The 19,673-nt window shown below is 47.6% G+C and overlaps 1 protein-coding gene across 3 annotated transcripts in view; it reads left to right on the forward strand.

Moving 5' to 3' along the window:
• The window catches only part of CALN1 (calneuron 1), a 414,925-nt gene extending 397,783 nt beyond the window's left edge, over positions 1-17,142 (forward strand). For all 3 annotated transcript variants that reach the window (XM_059693382.1, XM_059693384.1, XM_059693383.1), the window contains 2 exons: positions 4,368-4,524; positions 16,895-17,142. In XM_059693382.1, the coding sequence (XP_059549365.1) occupies positions 4,368-4,524; positions 16,895-17,022 (285 nt within the window). In that variant the 3' untranslated portion in view covers positions 17,023-17,142. The remainder of the gene's footprint in view (positions 1-4,367; positions 4,525-16,894) is intronic.
• The last annotated feature ends 2,531 nt before the right edge of the window (positions 17,143-19,673 follow it).

Below are 19,673 nucleotides of genomic sequence, written 5' to 3' on the forward strand. Positions count from 1 at the left end.
TTTGCATGGAGCCTTCATGACGTGGGCAGGACTGATGACGTCACTGGCCATGGTGACTGAGCTCAGTCTCCAGCCCCTCTCCCCTCCCAGGAAGTCAGGGGATGAGACTGAGAGTTTCAGCCCTCTGTTCACGGCTGGTTCCCCTGGCAACCAGCATCCCCATCTCTAGGGGCTTTCCAAAGTCACCTCATCCACATCAACTGAGTTGGAATTGAGAGAGGCTGTAACCAGACATCCATGTATGGCTCTGAAGTGATTTCAGGAACTGAAGACAAGAGACCAACTATAACAAAAGGTGTTCCCATTGCACTTAACACTTAGGAGATTCCAAGGGTTTGGGGAGCTGTGAGCCAGGAACTCTGGCTGGAACCAAAGTACCTATGATAAACCTCAGTACCACTCACACTCTGCCCGTTCTGGATGGAGGCTGCCCTCTGGTTATCTTGATGTCCTTCCAGTGGTTTTTCTCGAGGTTTTTCTCACTTCCTCGATGTTGTCATCCTTTCTGATGACTTCCAAAGCTGTATCATTAGCCCATATCTGCACATCCCACTGCCTCCTGGGCTGTACTATCAGGCTGTCCCTCTGGGACCGCCACAGCACACCTCCAAAATTTAACTTGACACCTTTCTCTCTAAGCCTGTTTTTCCACTGTCACCATTCAGCTCAATGTAAAGCCCAGATGTCTTCCTAATTGGCTCATTCTCCTTCACCTTCCACCCACGATGACTCATCAAGTCTTGCCAACTTCTTTCCTACAGGGAATTCTCTCCGTCCCTATAGCCCATTGTGGTTTCTAAACCTGTTATTTCTATAGCCTGATTATCCTGCCCCTGATACCTGCAAAGGGTAACTTTTCTCAAGTTCAGACTTGAGGAGGTCATTTTAATGATGAAAATCCATTGGTGGTACCTCATTGTATTCAAAAGATAAAACCAAGCTTTATTCCTCAAAAACTAAACATAGAATTACCATATGACTCAGCATTCCACTTCTGAAAACCCCAAAGAAAACCCAAAAAAACTAAAAGCAGGGACATGGGCAGGCATTTTTCCACCTGCGTTCATAGCAGCACTATTCACAACAGCCTCAAGGTGGAAGCAACCCAGTGTCCATGGATGGGTAAATAGATTAGCAATGTAGCACAGACATACAACGGAATAGTGCTCGGCCTTAAAAAGGAATAAAATTCTGCAGCATGCGACACCTGCTGCACCATGGATGAACTTGAAGACATTATGCTAAATGAGTTAGCCAGGCACAAAAGGCCAAATACTGTATGATGCCACTTATAGAAGGTACCTAGAGCAGTCAGATTCGTGTTTGACTTTCTATAGAACGTCGAATGGTGGTTGCCTGGCGTTGGGAGAGGGAGGAATGGGGAAGAAGTATTTGATGGGCATGAAGTATCACTTGAGGGAAATGCTAAAAGTTCTGGAGATGGATAGTGCTGATGGTTGCACCGCCCTGTGGATGTACTCAACGCCACAGAACCATACACTTAAATATGGATAAATGGTAAATTTTATGTTATGCATATTTACCACAGTAAAAATAAAAACAAACAAAAAACAACCAAGCTCCTCACCATGGCATATAGGTCTTTGTGGATAGCACCCCATGCACAGCTCTCAGCACACCCCTAACACCTTCTCCTACAGCTCTCGGTCTTCAGAAGAAGTCAGCAGGTGACCATTCAGTGACCTGGAGTTTTCACACCTTACCCCTTGGTATAGTGTTCCCTCTCCTGACATGCCCTTCCCCCACTCCCTCCTCCCACCACCTCTCTTCTTCTCACCCCCTGACCAATCTTTTCACTTACCTTCTGCATTTCAGCAAACTCTCTGCTGCTTAGTTCGCCCCAGCACCCCAGCCCTTTGTTTGGTCTTCCAGGAAATGGTTACCCATGTTCTGAGTCTCTTTGATTTTGTCATTCGTCATCTCTGACTGTGGCAGGAGGGTACCAATTTCTCCTCTATGAGGTCCCCCACCCTCACCATGCACTCTGCCAGCCTTCTCCCTGCACCCAGGCTAACAACCACATGCTTGTTCCCCTGTCAAGTCTAAGGCTCAATTCTCAGTGTATCTCAAAATTTACTTTTATAGTCAATAACCTGAGATGCAGAAACAAATCTGCTTTGTACACTCCCCTTCAGTTGCTCTTAGTCATAGAAATAGCTTTGAACTTGAGTCATGTAGATGTCCAGCAAGTTTCAGCAACCTAAGTTACTATGTTAGAACAACAGGCACACTTAAAGCAAGATAGGAATTGTGTTACAAATAAAGCAGGGAAAGAAAATGTCTAATACTTTCTTTTATCAGGATTTAGATTAACTTAAAACATTGATTTCTGTATTCATTATTGTCTAAGTTATACTGCAGAAATCCCAAAGTCCAGTCTCTTCCTGCACCCCCCACACCCCTTAACCCCCAAGAATTGTCAGTCCACTCCCTTTCTATACCCCTGATTCTATTATATTCACCAGTTTATTAAACCCTCATTCTGCATCCTGGAATTTACTCATGATTTCAAGCATAATGCCTAGCTTCACCATGTGGGGGATCCAGCCTTTTCCACTCCCTATACTCATCTAATGAGGGCACTGGAAGTTGTGTCCTCCCTGGGGTCTATATAGCTTCTCCTCATAGTGCATATGCCCATAGAAGGTTGGGGGCCCACAGATAATAGGGTTATAGAGTCTTTTAATTCTTGGCCAGTACAACTCTCTCCAAAACTTAATCATCTTTTTATCTATTTGATTCCAATTGGTTTATACTTATAGCCACGTCCACAATTATCTTTGAGACACGCTTCTCTCTAAACTTAACAGCCAGCTTCCTGGGAGAGTCACCTCACACATTCAGAGGTTTTGGTAAGCGACACTTGGATTTGTTTTAATAGGCCTGTATTGTTATTTAAAGCATTTCTCTATTTTATCTCTTCCTAGTTGGAGGTGAGAAATAACTATTATCTTTCCTGCAAGTCCAGGAATTTCTGAGTTGTGTCTCGTCCTGGCTTGCAAACCAATCAATTCTTTTCTGAGCTCATCTCTTTCTTGTAGCACCCTGTCAGATGCAACCATTTGCAACCAGAGTGCTCTTTCCCACACTTTTTCCCCAAAGCCACAAAACCATTCAATAGGGATCTGTCCTACAAGTTACCACAGGCAATGATGTTACCAAGTATTTTGCTACTGCATAAGAAAGGTGATTTTCTTTCGAGCCTCCAATAACAGTTTTCTCATTTCCCACTGCCTGCTCCTGGAAGCCATACATCATACTTTAGAATTTTTGTAATGGTAGTCTGTCATTTCTACATAATAATTTCTGTATTGTTTACTTAAAGCACGTTATGCTATGGTAGTAAAGAAGCCAAAGTCTCTATGACTAATAACAAAAAGGCATTTCTCTTTTTTTTAATTTTAAAAATATTTTTATTGATTTCAGAGAGGAAGGGAGAGAAAAAAACATCAATGATGAGAAAGAAGCATCAATCTGCTGATCCCACTGGGGATCAAGCCACAACCCGGGCATGTGTCCTGACTGGGAATTGAACCATGACCACCTGGTTCATAGGTCAACACTCAACTACTGAGCCACACCAGTTAGGCAAAAAAAGGGCATTTCTTACATTATTTTTTTCTTTTAGGGGATATCTGCAGGGATTTTCCACTGTATCCTCATTCTAGGTCTCAGACAGAGGTATAGGCCCTACCTAGGGCATGCTGTTCTCATGGCAGAAGGAAAAGAACAAATGATATAATCACACAAGGGCTCTTAAAGCCCTCAATGGACGGTGGCATGTGTGACTTCTACTCACATTTCACTGGCGAAGAAAGTGACAGAACTGAGACTGATGGAGATGCAGTGGGAAAGCATAATGCTGTCACCAGGAGGGGCAGAGCTTAACCAGGAATGCTGCACCTCCCTTCAGCTGCTCTTTCTCATAAACACGGCTTTGAACTTGCATTTTATCTTGTTAGAACGAGATACGTGCTTATAGCAAGCTGGGAATTGCTGGCTTCTGGGGAAATCATAAAATTTTTAGAGACATATGCATTGTCTGAAGTAGGACACAACCCCCAAGTATACAAGGGGTGACAGCAGATGGCTGGATGAGTAGGAAACCAAACTAGCAGGTGGCATTTTTTTCTCCAAGAGTCTCAGTGGAGGGGGATATGTTGTGCACACACCGTCTTCCCAATAAGTTCACAAGTATGCTTGGAGCTGAACGTGATGGAGAACTGCTCATCTGATGTTCCGAAAAGCTGGGACAAGTTTCTATAAAAGGGCTTAAGGGTCATGCCCCAAGCAGAGTTCTCACCCCCATGTGCTCAAGCGCCTCTTACTCCTCTTTATCTTCACAGTTTGACATGCAAAGGATAACTCTGGAAGAGCTGAAGCACATCCTCTATCATGCCTTCCGGGACCACTTGACAATGAAGGACATTGAGAACATCATCATCAACGAGGAGGAGAGCCTGAACGATACCTCGGGGAACTGCCAGACAGAGTTTGAAGGCGGTAGGTACCCCTGTTTCTGCTTTCTCCCTGGTCTGGGATGGGCCAACGCCTTCACATCCTCTGTATGAAAAACGTGTTGACTGTCTTCTGGGCTGGAATGGCCTTGTGCCAAAGCCATGAATCCAGGACTGAGGTTAAAAGATCCTTTTGGTAAAGATGCAATTGCTTTCTTTTTTTCTTCTATATTTTCCCCAAACTCTGCATTTTTGCAAAACCTCTGTTGGCCCTGTCCTTCCTCCAGTGACTCTCTGTGGTCTGTGACCAGATATGTGGCTTTGTGGCGTTTGCCTTGACTGAGTGGGGCTGCACGGGGTGGTGGAAAGGGCCTGTTTAGGCTGTCAGTAAATCTAGATCAATTTCCGTGGCTAATTGTGTGACTTGGGCAAGGAGTGTGCCTTCTCTGGGTGTGTTTCCTCATCTATGAACATCAAGATAATTACGCCTCCTTCTCAGGATCTTTAGAAATGGAATGCCTCTATGCTGCGCTCCCCGAATGCACTGGCCAAAAAGAGCCCTATTCATGAAAGGACTCCCGTGAACTTAGTGAAGTAGTTACAGAAGAACAGGTTCCCCTGGGGCCAAGAAAGAGACCCCTGACAGGCCATTTTTCTTGGGCTCATGAAAGAAAACAAAAACAGCCTACCTTATCCCCCAATCAGAAGAGAGTTCCAGGGAAGCTTAATGATCGGATCCCTCTTGCCAACGCTGAAAATCAGAACTGCTTTAACAGCTCTGAAATGTAGAATTTTTAAATTCCATTAAAGCAGCAAAGCAGACTTAACTTACTTGACGCTGAGGTTTCTTACAGAGATCAAACTGTTTTTTCCTATTCTTTTTTTCCTGAACATAGTCAGAAGTTAATATCTACAGATGGTCAGCTATACAATTGTCAATATATACAAGACAATATATATAAGAAGGTCACATAGACACGAGAATGGCATTTGGTTCCCTTGTCTTGGAGCTGACACATCAGCGCTGGCCGGACCATGGCAGGGAGGCTACTTGGGGCTGAGCTGGTCCAAGTGGCCATAGCGATTCATTCAAACCTGCCCTCTCTTCCCCCAGCCCTGCCTGGACTGCACTGCTAGGTCAGCATTAGAGGCCATGACAAGAGGAAACAGGAGATGGCTTTTACTCCAAGGTGACAAATTAACTCAAACCAGGGAAATGGGGCATGGTAGGGACTGGGGTGAACTTGAGAGCAATGCCTCATTGGAAAGACATTCAAATTTAACATGTTCAGAAGTGCTGTGGACAGCCAACAGAACCCAGCTGTGGTCCAGAAGCTGCCCTGGTCTCCCTCTCTGTGACCTGGGCCGTAGCATCTCTGACCATATTTGGAGTTGGAGCCACACAGACCACACAGGGCAACATGTTCACAGCCAACCCATTTCTAGTCAGACAGGACTGGGAGGGTGAATAGAGGTTCGAGGGCAGGGATTGGACTATAACTGGGGAAAAGCAGGCCAGGCCTCCTGTTTCGTCTCTTTCCTGGCTGACAGACTATGTGCTCAAGTAGCGGAAGCATTTGGGGCTTCAGCCTCCCACATTAGCAACCGCTCTTGACAAAGGAGGAAAGAGTATTTCTGGGCATCTCATTTTCTACAGGAGCCTCTGTTTGTGGATCGCTGTTTTGTTCAGGGAAATGTCACAAGTCTTAGTAATTTGAGAAAGGTCAGACTGCACTGGGAAGTAATCTGAACTTTAAGCCATGTCTTTTTATTGCTCAAAAGCTCATACATTAGTGAAATAAATGACTGACAAAAAGATTTCCAAATAGAAGTCTTACTGGGTCTGCTTTAATGATTCATTCATATAACATTGGCAACAGCTATCATTTGGGAGTTGGTAAATGATAAGGGCCAGGCACTGTACTAAATGCTCTAAAATTCATGATCTTGTTTAATACAAGAAACATTATTTTGTAATTAGTACAGTGCTTTTGGAGTGATCTCTGTGACCTTGATTATATAATCCCTTTTGTATATTTTCATTTCAGAGAGTTGGTTTTTCTTTTTTTTCATACACACACACACACACATATGTATGTATGTACATATATACATATATACATAATCGGCACTATTTGGCCCCAAAAGCAAGCTCATTGGTTTGTGTTTTAGGTTTAGATTTTCTCAGTCTCAGATATGATTGTACTGTGGGCAAAGTTGTCTAGGAAGAGATGATGCACAGGGACTGAGCTCACCCCTGGTGCCCCAGGACTGAACAAGTCCATTTAAGACCCTGTGGTTGAACTTGACCTCCTCCTTCCCCTCTTTCTTGCACTACTGCTTTCTACAACAGGGACAAGTGGGCATTTTTAACCTCTCCCTGCTCCCCACAGCAATCTGATGGCACAGTGGCATGGCTCATGCCTTCTAAATCTCCTCACCCTCCTCTCAGCCCTTAGGCCCTCCTCTTCCCCAAGCTATCAACTCCTTGCTGTCCTTTCTTGCCCTAGCCCAGGCAGCATGCCCTGTTCGGCCATTGCAGACAAACCCTTGCCAACATTTCTGATCCCTCACCCATCAGCTTCCAACATGCCAACTCTAAGTAAATCCAGCATCGAAATCTGAAGGCACCAGTTGGTTTCTTCTTTCAAGTGATGGCATGTGTTTCTCCTTAGATCTAATCTTCATCACCCACATTGACCAATGAGAGGGAAGGAAGCAGGCAGGACATCCCCGCCCCCAGACTCCAGAGCCCCAGTCAGGCCTCCTGTCTCTTGTTGCTCCCCGCCCAGGAAGCCCTTTCCTCCTGCTCTTATTGGAGCTTTGCTTTGGCAAGTACATGCTCACCTGCAGAGCTGGGGATCCACAGGCATTGGAAATCCTGCCTATTTGATGTCAGAGGAAGGAATCAATGGTGAACAAAAACCTGAACGTGTAGGAGGTCTTTTCCTTAAAAAGGTGAAAGGGTACACTTGTCTGTGAGCAAGGAAGGAGGAGATGGTCCATGAAACAGATGTTTTGTGGCCAAGTTGGCATTTAAATAAAGCCCCCATTCCACGGCTGTGAGGTCAGCAAAGCTTGAGTCATGATTGAGATTCTAGAGCAGCCGTGGGCAAACTACGGCCCGCGGGCTGGATCCGGCCCGTTCGGCTGTTCTATCCGGCCCGGGAGCCGAAAGAGCGGAGGGTTCTCTTGCTCTCCCCTCCGCTCCTTCACCAGCAGCAGTGTTAACATGGCAACGTCGGGAAACACGGCCGCAGCTCCTTCTTCTGAGTCCAGTTTAAGAACCCATTGTGGCCCTCGAGTCAAAAAGTTTGCCCACCCCTGTTCTAGAGTGTGGAAAAGGTTTGAAAATGTGTCCTTGGGCAACCTGTGTGCCACGGAGTCAGTTAGAGATTCATAGGGGATTTCCAAATGCCATCAGTATCATTTTATGTCAGTGATTATACTTCTACAAAGGTGTTCAGATTCTGTCCATGAAGTCAGGAAATGTTGATTTTTCCTCCCACATGAATGGAAGAATGAAAAACAGAGAAATAGGCCAGGAGCCCTGGGGTGTGGAGTCATTGGTAGGAAAGGTTTGGGGGTTTTTGTCCTCTTTGTTCTCATTTTGGCTTGATTTTTAGCCAATAGGATATTTTGGCTAAAGTAGGAATTTCAGGCAATCCCAAGCCCTCAGATCTTTTTTGAATTCTTTTATTAAGATAACCTACGCTTGATATAGTTAGGTGTTAGTTGGCAACATTTGTGTGATAATTATTTTGAAAAATAAATGGGTCCATATACACCAAAATGGGTTAAATACAAGAATATGTGACTACCCACGATGCCCCTTCAGTGTCCATGCTACATAAGAGGAGTTTTGAGGTGTTTTGCTTTAGTTCAACCACTTGTGGTCACCAGACATTTTGTTTGTGGAGAACATAAGCTCTGTGACACTGAGAGACAGATTCATATCTTATTATTTGGTTCCAGTCATATGTGCAACTGAGTGGGCTTACAGTTGAGTTATCTATTTGCCTGTCCCTGATCCTTATTAAGGATTCTCATGACAAATTAAACTATATGCTCAGTTTGGTAGTAATTGCTTCCAGTGTTTACTGCTTCATCCCTATTGATGCAGTCCAGGAAGAAAGGGGTGGAAGAAAACTGGTCAGCATGCCGACCAAGGGCTGGTCATTTGTTAATACCTTCCGTTGACCCTGTCAGCACAGTCTGAGCGATATTTTCTGTGGCTGCTGTGGTTCAGATGAGGAAACTTAGGCTCAGCAAAGTGGAGTAATTTGTCCAAAGTCAAATAGAAAGTCAGGATTTGAACCCAGGTCTACATGTTAAAGTCCTGCCCTGACCTCTTCATTGTCGGGACCATTTCCTCAGGCGTAGGCATTACAAATTCTCCTTAGAGAGTGCAGCTTCAGCGTCTTTTCTCGTTTTCCATTCCATCACCCATGAAATCATATTATATTTGGAAATGGAGTAGAGATGCAGCAAAATCTGTGTGTGAGCCCTTTCAAGACACATACCGAAGTGTTGTCCCTAAATGGAACACCAGCTGTCAAATTTTTCTAGACATTCTGAGAACATGCGCAGGAGAGGAAGTGAAGAGCATCAACTGGGGAGTAAGTTTCTGTGAAAGACAGCAGAGCTGCTCTGTACCATGCAGTGCCTCAGTCTGAGGGACAAGAGGAATGATGGCAAAGGAGGTGACACAGGCCAGGTAGCCCCAGAGGATCCCTGTGCAGACCTGTGGGTTCTGTTCCCCATCCTGTGTAGACTAGCTGTGTGACAGTGACTCTCGAAGCCTATTTTCCTTATCTGTCCAATGCAAAGATTGGACAGCAACAGTCATATCTAGATTCCAAATTGTCTAGGCTCAGTGGAAGGTCAGAAAAAATTCGCGGTCAAAGTCAAGGTCTCCAGCTCAGCCATCCTGCTGAAGTTGCAATGTTCCTGTCCGGGTGTCAAATGCACACCTGGGTGGGGAGACCTGGGTCATCACCTGGTCGTGCACATTGGGCATTTCATGCCCATCTGAATGGAAAGGGCATGATGCGTCATCTACGCCATCTGCTCCCAGCTCTCCTGCTGCTGTGAGTCTCCTGAAATAAAGCCTGTTCTCCTTGGGTAGATGAAGGAGGTTAAGGTGTGCCTGAGGTTCATGGCAGGCGGTGAGACGGGAGACAGTTTTCAAATAAATTGGGGGCTTCGGACCAAAAGGAATTTTTCTTCTACTTGGGGACCCTTCCTGTAGGAAAGTTTTCTGTAGCCATGAGTGAGGGATAGTGAGATTCTGAGACTCCAGATAGAGACCTAGAGAGCTGTTCTTGATAAATTTGCATGATGGTTAAGAGTTCCAGCTCTGCACTCTGGACAGGGTTGACTTAAAATCCTGCCTCACCACATATTAGGCCATTGAGTCAGGTAATAAAGTAAAGGTTAGAAGCCTAATTTCCGTCATCTGCAAAATGGGAATCATATAATGACCTGTAGTTGTTACGATGATTAAATGAGGTAACACATGAGAATATTTAGCACAAAGCTTAACACATTAGTAACAGGGAAACAAACAAACAAAAAACTAGCCAGTCCCTAGCCCTAGTTCTCTTCTGTTAGTTTTTCACCAGGAGACATTGCGTACTGCTGGCACTCCATGTCTTTGAAGGATGGGGCAGGGGACAAATTTTCAGGGTTTGAACCATCCTCTTCACACATTCATTCCTAAAGGCAAGTCCCTGCTAACACTGGGGTTACCAAGAGTATTGGTCAATACTCTTTGGGTTTCAAGTTACAGAAACTCATCACAGATCCCCTTAAACTAAAAAGCACTGGCTCAAATAATAGAAGTCAAAGAGATGGACTTTGGCTGACCTGGACCCAAAATGCTGATGCAGCATTCTCTTCTCACTCCCACCTTCTCTCTCTCTCTCTCTCTCTCTCTCTCTCTCTCTCTCTCTCTCTCTCTCTCTCTCCCTCCCTCCCTCCCTCCCTCTCTCTCTCCTCTCTGTCCTTCTTTCCTCTCCGTGGGCTTCATTCTTGGGAAGGCTCTCTCTCCCTAAGGTGATGGGATTGTCTCTTTCAAGGTTCACCTCTATTCCAAGTAGGTCCAGTGTGCCTACTGCCGGACCAAGCCAAAGGCTAGGGAGACTCTACCCGGCCAGTCCAGTTTGTTACATTGGGAACAGTGAGTCCCTAGATTGAGTCCCACTAGGTGGAGAGGTACAGATCCTCAAATAAAAGGATGGATTTTGTCATAAGAAGCGGAAGGACTTCTGGAAAGGCCACAATAATGCCTGTCACTACATCTCAGGTCCATAGTAGGACCCTGATTTTGTGATGAAGGGACCAGCTCCCATCCCCTGATAGAGTTGGCCCCTCTTCCTCTGAACAAGAGCATCACAAAACACCCAGCCTCACTCCTATTCCCTCTGAGGCTGCACCCCCCCCCCACCTCCAGGTCTTTTCTGCTATCACTGATATATAGAAAAATCTCTTTCGAAAGCTCTTAATTAGTCCCACCTCAGGCATGGAAATATGCCATTTCCTAGACTCAGAAAGTGTGAGACATGGAAGGATCACAAAGCAAGAACAGCTCCCAGACCCGGTAGCTCTGGCTTATTGCGAGAGTCACCTGCACTGGGTTTTGTAATGTTTTAACCTTCCTGGGCGCCAAATTCCCTGCCAGAAATGTCACTTACGTAGTCTATGTTGGGGCCATTTATCAAAAGTGTAATGATTCTGACTTGCTTGACTTGAGAGCCAGTTGTCTCTGAAGGCACATAGCCCTGATTCCAAGCATATATTGAAGCCAGAGGGATTAAGAACCCGTTATATCCAGGGTCACCCAGCTGGTCAGGGCCAAATTCTGTGTGCACTCCTGTTCCCAGGAGAAAACCCAAGAGCCCTGGGACAAGGGGAAGGAGCATTCTGTGCTGGAGGCAGACACCAGGCCCTGCTGTGGCAGCCAGGAGTCTGTCGGTGTTTGGGGCTTGCCAGCAAGCTTTCAAGTAGTCAGGAAACCCCACTTCTACGTCCTCCTGCATCAGCCTCCCCCAACCCACATTTACTTTCCAGGCTACTTCTCTACCAAGTGCTATGCTAGGAAGGGAGCTCAAGACCTTCTGGGAAGGTAGACACAGGAAAGAGCACCAGCAGCATTGCCGTTAGCGTGTTCCTAAGGTCCAAAAGGGAACAGTTTCCTCCAAAAGTTAAACATAGAGTTACCATATGACCCAGCAATTTGACACCCAGACTAAGACCCTGGAAATATGTCCACACAAAAAACTTTTACACAGATGTTCATAGTAGCATTTTTCATAAGAGTAAACAAAAAAATAGAAACAACTAAATGTCCATCAACTGGTTAATGGATAAACAAATGTGGTACGTCCATTCAGTGGAATATTATTCAGTCATAAAAAGGAATGGAATGTTGATGCATGCTACACATGGATGAACCTGGGAAAGATTATGCTAAGTGAAAAGAAGCCAGGCACAAAAGGCTACCTATTATATGGTTTCATGTATATGCAAGGCCAAGAATAAGCAAGCCCATAGAGGCAGGTAGATTAGTGATGGCCAGTTGCTGGGGAGAAGGTGGAAGGAGGAAGTGACTTCTAATGTGGATGGGGTTTCTTTTGTTTGTTTGTTAATCCTTATCTGAGGATATTTTTTCCATTGATTTTTAGAGAGTGGAAGGGAGGGAGGGAGGGAGAGACAGAGAGGTAGAAATATTGATGTGAGAGAGACACTTCGATTGGTTGCCTCCCACACTCACCCCTGAAATTGAACCTGCAACCCAGGTACATGCCCTTGACCAGGAATTGAACCCTCAATCCTTTAGTACGAGGGCTGATGCGCTAACCACTGAGAACACCGGCCAGGGCTGGATGGGGTTTCTTTTTACAGTGATGAAAATGTTTTGGAATTAGGTAGTGGTGATGGTTTCACAGCCTTGTGATTGTACTAAATGCCACTGAATGGTACACTCTAAAAGGGTGAATTTTATGGTATGTGAATTCTATCTCATTTAAAATAAATATTAACAGCTAGACCATTTAAAAAATTAAAAGACCGGGCCTTTTGGGAGCAGGATGTTCAGGAGAAGCCTCCTGGGAAAGTAAAGTTTGGGTTAGGCCCAGAAGCAACGAGAGGAAAAGTCAGAGACACCCCTTAGCAGAGGGAATGGTGTGAACATGCTGCCAAGTCTCCTGTAAAGAACAGCCAGAGACCTGCTTAGCTGGGCCAGAGATTGCTGGCAGCGGGAGGGGGCGGGGGGGGGGGGGGCGCTGAGGTGGGTGTAGTGGTCTCAGGGCAGAGGTGGGACAGGAGGTGATCTGGGGTACTACCCACTGAGCTTAGGAGCTGGATGGAAGGGAACATGCTTCTCCCAGCACGGGGGCCTCTGCGAAGGCTGCAGGGGTGCGGATGAGTACATGAGAAGCACTGCTTTGGGAAGGTGTGGATGAATTAATGAGGAAAGGGGCAGATGCAGAGGTTTGGGGTCCCCTGCTGTATCAGTGCTGTTCTGGAGGCTGCAGGAACAGAGGGGGAAATCAGGCCTTCCCTCCTGCCCTCCAGGGATCCGAGAAGGAAACCTTGCATTTCTCTTGTAATTCAGGGTTGGACACAGCTTTCACTTTTTTTATTAGCTCATTGATCTTTGAAAGAATTCTTGAGATCAGAAGGACAGTGATCATTAGCTCCTTCACAGGGAGAGAAACGGGGGTTCAGGAAGCCCAGGGCTGCTCCTAAGTGGCAGTTAGCAAGAGAAACCAGACTTAACTCACAGTGCCGCCTAGGCTGACCTGTAGTCTTGTGGGGGAAACAAAGCAAAGGCTGTGAGAATAAATAACTATTCCCAAATAGAGTGTGATGCAAATGTGTGACAGCCAAAGACAGGCCTCAAATTATTATCAACAAACACGTCAATTAGTGCCGGGTTATACTCTGCCAATCACACCAAGTGTTGAAAGTGCATTTTCTTTGGATCTTTCTATTGCTGAACTCTGTCCTGCCAAGCAAAAGAGTCAGAAGAGAGAGTATGTGACTAAATGTTGAACCTGGATCTTAAATTATACTTGGGCCTAAATCCTACCTCCATCTTTGCCAAATGGCCTTGGACTCCACTTCTTGGTGCTTCAGGCCCTTCGCCTATTACATGAGGACCCCCACACCCAGCTCACAAAGGACTGCCACGCTGCAATTCTGCAATAACGTAACGCATAGCTGGCTCACGTGGGAAGGGGTGCTCAATACATAAAGGGGAGTTGTCGTTTTTTATTGCAAAAGGTAATTCACATCCTTTGGGCACAACCAATATTGCAATACCTTCGTATATCCTTAATCCTCACAACAAGGTAGGTCCCATTACCCCCTTTTTAAAGATGAGGAAATTGAGGCCCAGGGAAATTAGCTCGCCCAAAGTCACACAGCTAGGATGTAAGATAATCAATCACGTTTGGTCTGGCTCTGAAGTCCTCATTTTTTCACTCTGCCGTAAAACTGATGGTGACGGCAGGATTGGGCATAAAAGGACCCTCATCAAGGCAAAGTCTGAATTATGGGCAAGTGATCTGTTTCCGAGCTCCCGGGGGATGAGCTGGAAGCTCCGTTCCGCTTGCAGGACTCTGGTCTGGGTTCAGACTTGCTGGGCCTCACGTACAAACTCTTGGCCTTGCCTCCTTCCTCATCTCTCTCCTCCTCCTCCTTAAGGATTTTTAGATCAAAGTGCAGCCTCTGTCCTGGGAGATAATCCTGCAGCCTTGTTTTCTGAGTGGCCTTCCCAAAGAAGGGCTTTGGCAGACACGATCTCCTCAGCCCAATCACACAACCGTCCTTTTCCTTGAGCCCTCGCCAGCCCTCAGGATGGCAAGGCAGCCGGCTGCAGGCAGACACGTTTTATGCTGAGGAGCTGCTCAGAATAAATTAGCCAGTCCTCAGAACGTGTTAGATACACTACTTCCACATCGCATTTTATTTCTGCTTCAGTCCTTTCCTTCTCAAGCGCCACCTCCCTTTCCCTTCCTGAGGGCTGGCATCTTCACATGTGCCCATCCTGGGGGGAGGCACAGCTCTGCACGGGAGACTTTTCTCCCTTCTGCTAACAACCTATAGATTCTAAAACCCAGACATGATCAGCAAGTAAAGAACTGAATCAAAAAGACTTTCAATCACCCAAGGGAGGCAGAAGCCTAGTGGGTCCCGAAGAATTAAAGGTAACAAGATAAAAGTTAACAGGAATTAGAAATAACAAGAGGTGATGGCAGCAATGACCAACCTGCACTGGTGAGGGAGCCGAGGGTTGCACCTGGGCACTGGTCTCTGAGGTGTGGGTGCGGCAGAAACTCCCGATGGATGGAATTTTTAGGGGCCCCTTGACAAACCCCTGAGACCCCTTCTCTCAGGGGAAGCTCTGTTTGCCTTTGGACACATCACCGGACTCCTGCTGCTTCCCTGTTATTTCCAGGGACCCGAGGGGCCACTGGATGTCCAGGGGGAGAGGTACTTGGAATGGAACAGTTTTTAAGGCTCTTTAAAAGCGTGTCCAGCAGAAGGGCCCCTTTTTCAAATGGAAGGTACCTGGAAGTGTTCTGTGCCGGCATTGGGTTTCTTAACATCTGATATGAAGAACCGTCTTCCCCAGTACCCCCCACCCCAGTGTCCCTAACACACACACCCCTCCTGTCCCCAGCAACTCAAACTCGGATTCTTGGGCTGTACCCACACATACTGAATCACAACTCTGGGCGTGGAGCCCAGTAATTCCCTAATCACCTGGCCTGGCCTCCACCCCCCGAGATTTTGATTCAGTCATTTTGCAGTGGGGCCTGAGAATCCGCGTCTATATCAAACTCCCACCTGGCACTGATGCTGCTGGTCCAGTGAGAAGCTCTGGTGCAGGGAGCCTCCTGGCTGCCTCCGGGGCACAGGTTTCTTCCATAAACTAAAGCGGTAAATTATGCAAGATCAATGCAGGACTGGGACAGCAGGGGAGGCGGGGAGGACAAAAAGAAGCAAAAAGAAAGCTGGCCTGGGAAGTGATGCCTGGAAAAGAGACTTGTTCTTTCTCAACACAATTATCAAAACTTCTTTCTTGTTACTTCCATTTCCCAATTCCTGGTCCATATTAATAACCACCAATTCAGCGGTTCTCAACCTGTGGGTCGCGACCCCTTTGGGGGTCGAATGACCCTTTCACAGGGGTCACCTAAGACCATCAGAAAACACATAATTACATATTGTTTTTGTGATTAATTACTATGCTTTAATTATGTTCAATTTGTAACAATGAAATTGGGGGTCACCACAACATGAGGAACTGTATTAAGGGTCGCGGCATTAGGAAGGTTGAGAACCACTGCACTAATTAATGCCTTGTGGTTGGGAGCCACTAATGGTGTCTCCTGGGCCTTAGAAAAATGGTGGTGTAAGACCTGGCCCAACAAAAGAAGAGTACACAATCCCAGGACCCAAGGTCAGACCCCGGGGGCCACAGGATCTTCACACTGGTCTTGTCTAGATGCCTGTAGTCCCCACTTCTCAGACATCAGCATGCACCAGGATCACCCCGTTAACCCTCAGTCACTGACTCAATAGATTGGGGTGAGGCCCCTCCTGAAAAGCTGCATTTTTAAAAATATATATATATATTTGTATTGACTTCAGAGAGGAAGGGAGAGGGAGAGAGAGAAACATCAATGATGAGAGAGAATCATTGATTGGCTGCCTCCTGCACACTCCCTCCTGGGCATGGGGCGCATAACCTGGGCATGTGCTCTGACTGGGAATTGAACTGTGACCTCCTGGTTCATAGATCAATGCTCAACCACCGAGCAATACCAGACACATGGGGCTAAAAATCTGCATATTTAATAAGCCCTGTGTGATGCAGACGCTGTTTGCCCAGGGACCCCTCTAGAATCACTGGTGGGCACATATGAAATAATGCCAGAAGTCGCTTAGAGTCATTTAGACAGCAGCCACCCAAGGACAATTCTGGGAAAGGTGAGTGGCTTCCAGCCCAGCAGGGCTATGAGGGCCCTCATTCTCTCCGTGATCAGCCGCCTCGGGTGTGGCAGCCAGGCATTCCGCAGACAGGGCCACCGCAGGGCCAGGACGATGCCCTTTGTGAGACTCCCCCAGACAGTCACGGGAACTCTTACATCCGGAAATCTAGACCGGACTCTCTGAACATCACATTTGTCACGGTCTTTGTTACAGAAGTCTCATCGTTTTATACCATTTGCCAGAAGTCGCGATGTTCAGAGTGGGCCCAGAGATGCTTGTGGGCTTGGCCTGACCAGTCTGCAGCCTGTGGACTGGACTCGGGCTGGTTGAGGAAGAGGTGCAGCCTGCCTCCTCTCACTGTGTCGTTTCTCTCCTCTCTCCCCTCCCCTCCTTCCTCTGCCCACCCCCAGTGCACTCCCAGAAACAGAACCGGCAGACCTGCGTGCGGAAGAGCCTCATCTGCGCCTTCGCCATGGCCTTCATCATCAGCGTCATGCTGATCGCCGCCAACCAGATCCTGCGGAGCGGCATGGAGTAGCCGCCCGCCGCCCGCCGCCGCGGTCCCGCTCACTGCGCATGCGCACGCCCTGCGGGCCGGCTCTTCCTCCACAAAAGCAGATCTGGATGATGCAGACGTGGCTCAGTTCGGCGAAGAACCCAAGGTTGCAGTGCAACCTCTGTCGCAAGTCCACTTCATCTCCTTGGCAGGGACACAAAAGGGCTGTCTTCAATGCTTTAATGGTTTTGTTTCCTAATGCAATAAATAGCCAGGAGTTTCGAGTGATCGCTTCAACCACCTGCAGAAACTCCGCACAGGAACTTCATTTCCATCTCGGAATTCCAGTGGCCATGCGGGCCAGTGGTAAGAGAGCAAGGGAGAGGCGTGAACACGCAGTCACCTCCCCGCCCCGTCCTTTCAACCCAGGGGGCAACTGGAGACCCCCCAGGGCAACCCAAGGGGTGACTTCAGGGTTGCCGCAGAAGAGGGGGCTCTCCACCTGTCCCTGGCTTTCCTCCTCCACCTAGTGGAGCGCCCCCCAAGGCGTGAGGGGAAAGCTGTCGGAGGGGTGCAGGACCTGCAGCTGCTCCCATGCTTCCGTTCTTACAGCCTTTCTACAGGACTCTAGCTGGCAGAGCTGGGGAGTTCTCGGTTTCCATCTGCACTTGGCTTTCAGTTCCTAGAGCCCATCACGCACCAGCATTTTGGAATCTGCAGAGAGCCTTCCTCCCAGCTGTGCTGCTTGTGCTGCCATTAAAGAACAAAGAAGCATACTCGTGGGCATCTCTATAATCACATAGACACGTAGATAGATGTATCTATTTGGCTTCTTCATGTGTGGCATCATTCTTCCCTAATCACTTACTCCTCATATAAGCTAATCCTCCGACATGCATCCCTGCCTCTTTTGGGTGGGAGAGGTCGTTTGGGGGACGGGACTGAGACTGGTGGCGAAGAGGTGTTGCAGCCCACGCCCCAGTCCGCAACAATGGAGCCCGCACACGTCTCCCTGCCAGAAGACCTCTGTAAGTTAAGGTCCTCACGCATCTTACCTTTTTCTCACCTTACAGTTGGCTTGGTCCGTTAGTCTTCCCCAGATAAAAAGAGGAATACAATCCAGAGTGGAAAGATCAAACTACTGTATTTTCCATAACATCTTCGGGCATTCAGATCCTGCAACTGACTCGCTTCCATGAGAGAAAAACAAAACAAAACAAAGAGATGTTAATAAGCTTAACCAACAGGACAGGCCACTTATCCTGCCTGCAGAATACTTTTTTCGGGGAAGGAAAGGGAATGCAGTGGTCTGTTTTCAACACCATTTCAAGTCTGTGATTTCCTGACTTTTCCTACGTGTCATATCAGCCACCACTATTAATTCAAGCTTGCATAGTCTGGTTAGCCAATTCCCTTTCAATGGAACATTTCCCTTTGTACTTTTCCAAGCTCAGGTCTTTATTTCTATGATGGAATCGTCTTGCTCCTCTTGCATCCGAAAGCTTTGAGGTTCCAGAACCTTTCCTCTCTCACTGCAGCCAGGTAGGCTTTTTGGTGGGGTGTGTGTTCCTGAACCTCTCCTCGAGCTCCCCCTCTCCCCCTCCCTCTCCACTTTCTCCTTACTGCCTTCTCGGACTTGGAGCATCCACGGTCTCAGCTTAGGGTCTTCTTCCAATGCACCTCTGTCAGCGCTCAGGCAACAGCCTGGGGGCAGCTGTAGGAACTCCCCCACTGTGGGAGACCGAGAATATCCATGATGAGCACAAGAAAAACTAGGGTTTGAGCCATAGTACAGAGGAGGGAGCAGGTGTAAGCTTTTGAGAGTCCAGGGGTATGAGAGTCTCTCTGGGAAAATGCCTGGGGCCCCGCACATCCAGGCCAGGAAAGCACCAGCCTGCCTGCCCACCCTGCCCTGCCACAGCACACCTGCACATCTGCCTCTCCTCTCTCCCCTTGCCTGACTCACCATGCCCCCACCCCGCCCCCCGCCATCAGAATCCTGAACAAGAACAGGTCCAACCATGGCATGCTAACAGGACAGCTTCACCGTCAGCTCCTGCCCAAAGCAGCTGGCCCTCCCTGGCTGAATTGAACTTAGGTGGGAAGGGCCCCTGAACCACTAGACTACATTATACTGGGGGAGGGAGTGCAGGGTCCTAAGCAGACTAGATGGAGACCCCAGGGACGATTCTTAAGGGACTGTGCCCCACGAGATGGGATTGCAATGCTCTAGGGGAGGCTGGACTTCCAAGGCTGCTGTTCTGCAGGTTCTTCTGCCTCCCACTGGAGAGCAGGGACCCTGATGATGGGAGGGTTAGCCTTTATTGAGACAGATTAGCCACCATGCAAGGGTGGAGATTAAAAGAGTTCCCACAAGGCACCAACAGCCTGCTCCCTACAAAGTCCTCCCCCCAAAGAGGACTTCTTTCCTCTCCCAGTGACCTAGTGCCCGGGAAGACAGACATCCTACCTGGAGGAAATCCGGGACAGTGCATTCTTTGTGGGAGTTGCTAGGGAGAGGGGACATGAAGGAATCCACAGCACTCTCTTGGATGGGCTAGAAGTTAACCTCCTCCATGGTAACCTCAGGTGTGTCCCACAGGCTGCAGGGTGTGGAGACAACCCAGAGTAGTGGCCTTCCTGAGCCTTTGGGAGCTAAGAGCTCATCCCAGTGACTTGCACCCTGGCTCCTT

This window comes from Myotis daubentonii, chromosome 4 (genome assembly GCF_963259705.1).
Source record: "Myotis daubentonii chromosome 4, mMyoDau2.1, whole genome shotgun sequence".
Lineage (NCBI taxonomy): Eukaryota > Metazoa > Chordata > Mammalia > Chiroptera > Vespertilionidae > Myotis > Myotis daubentonii.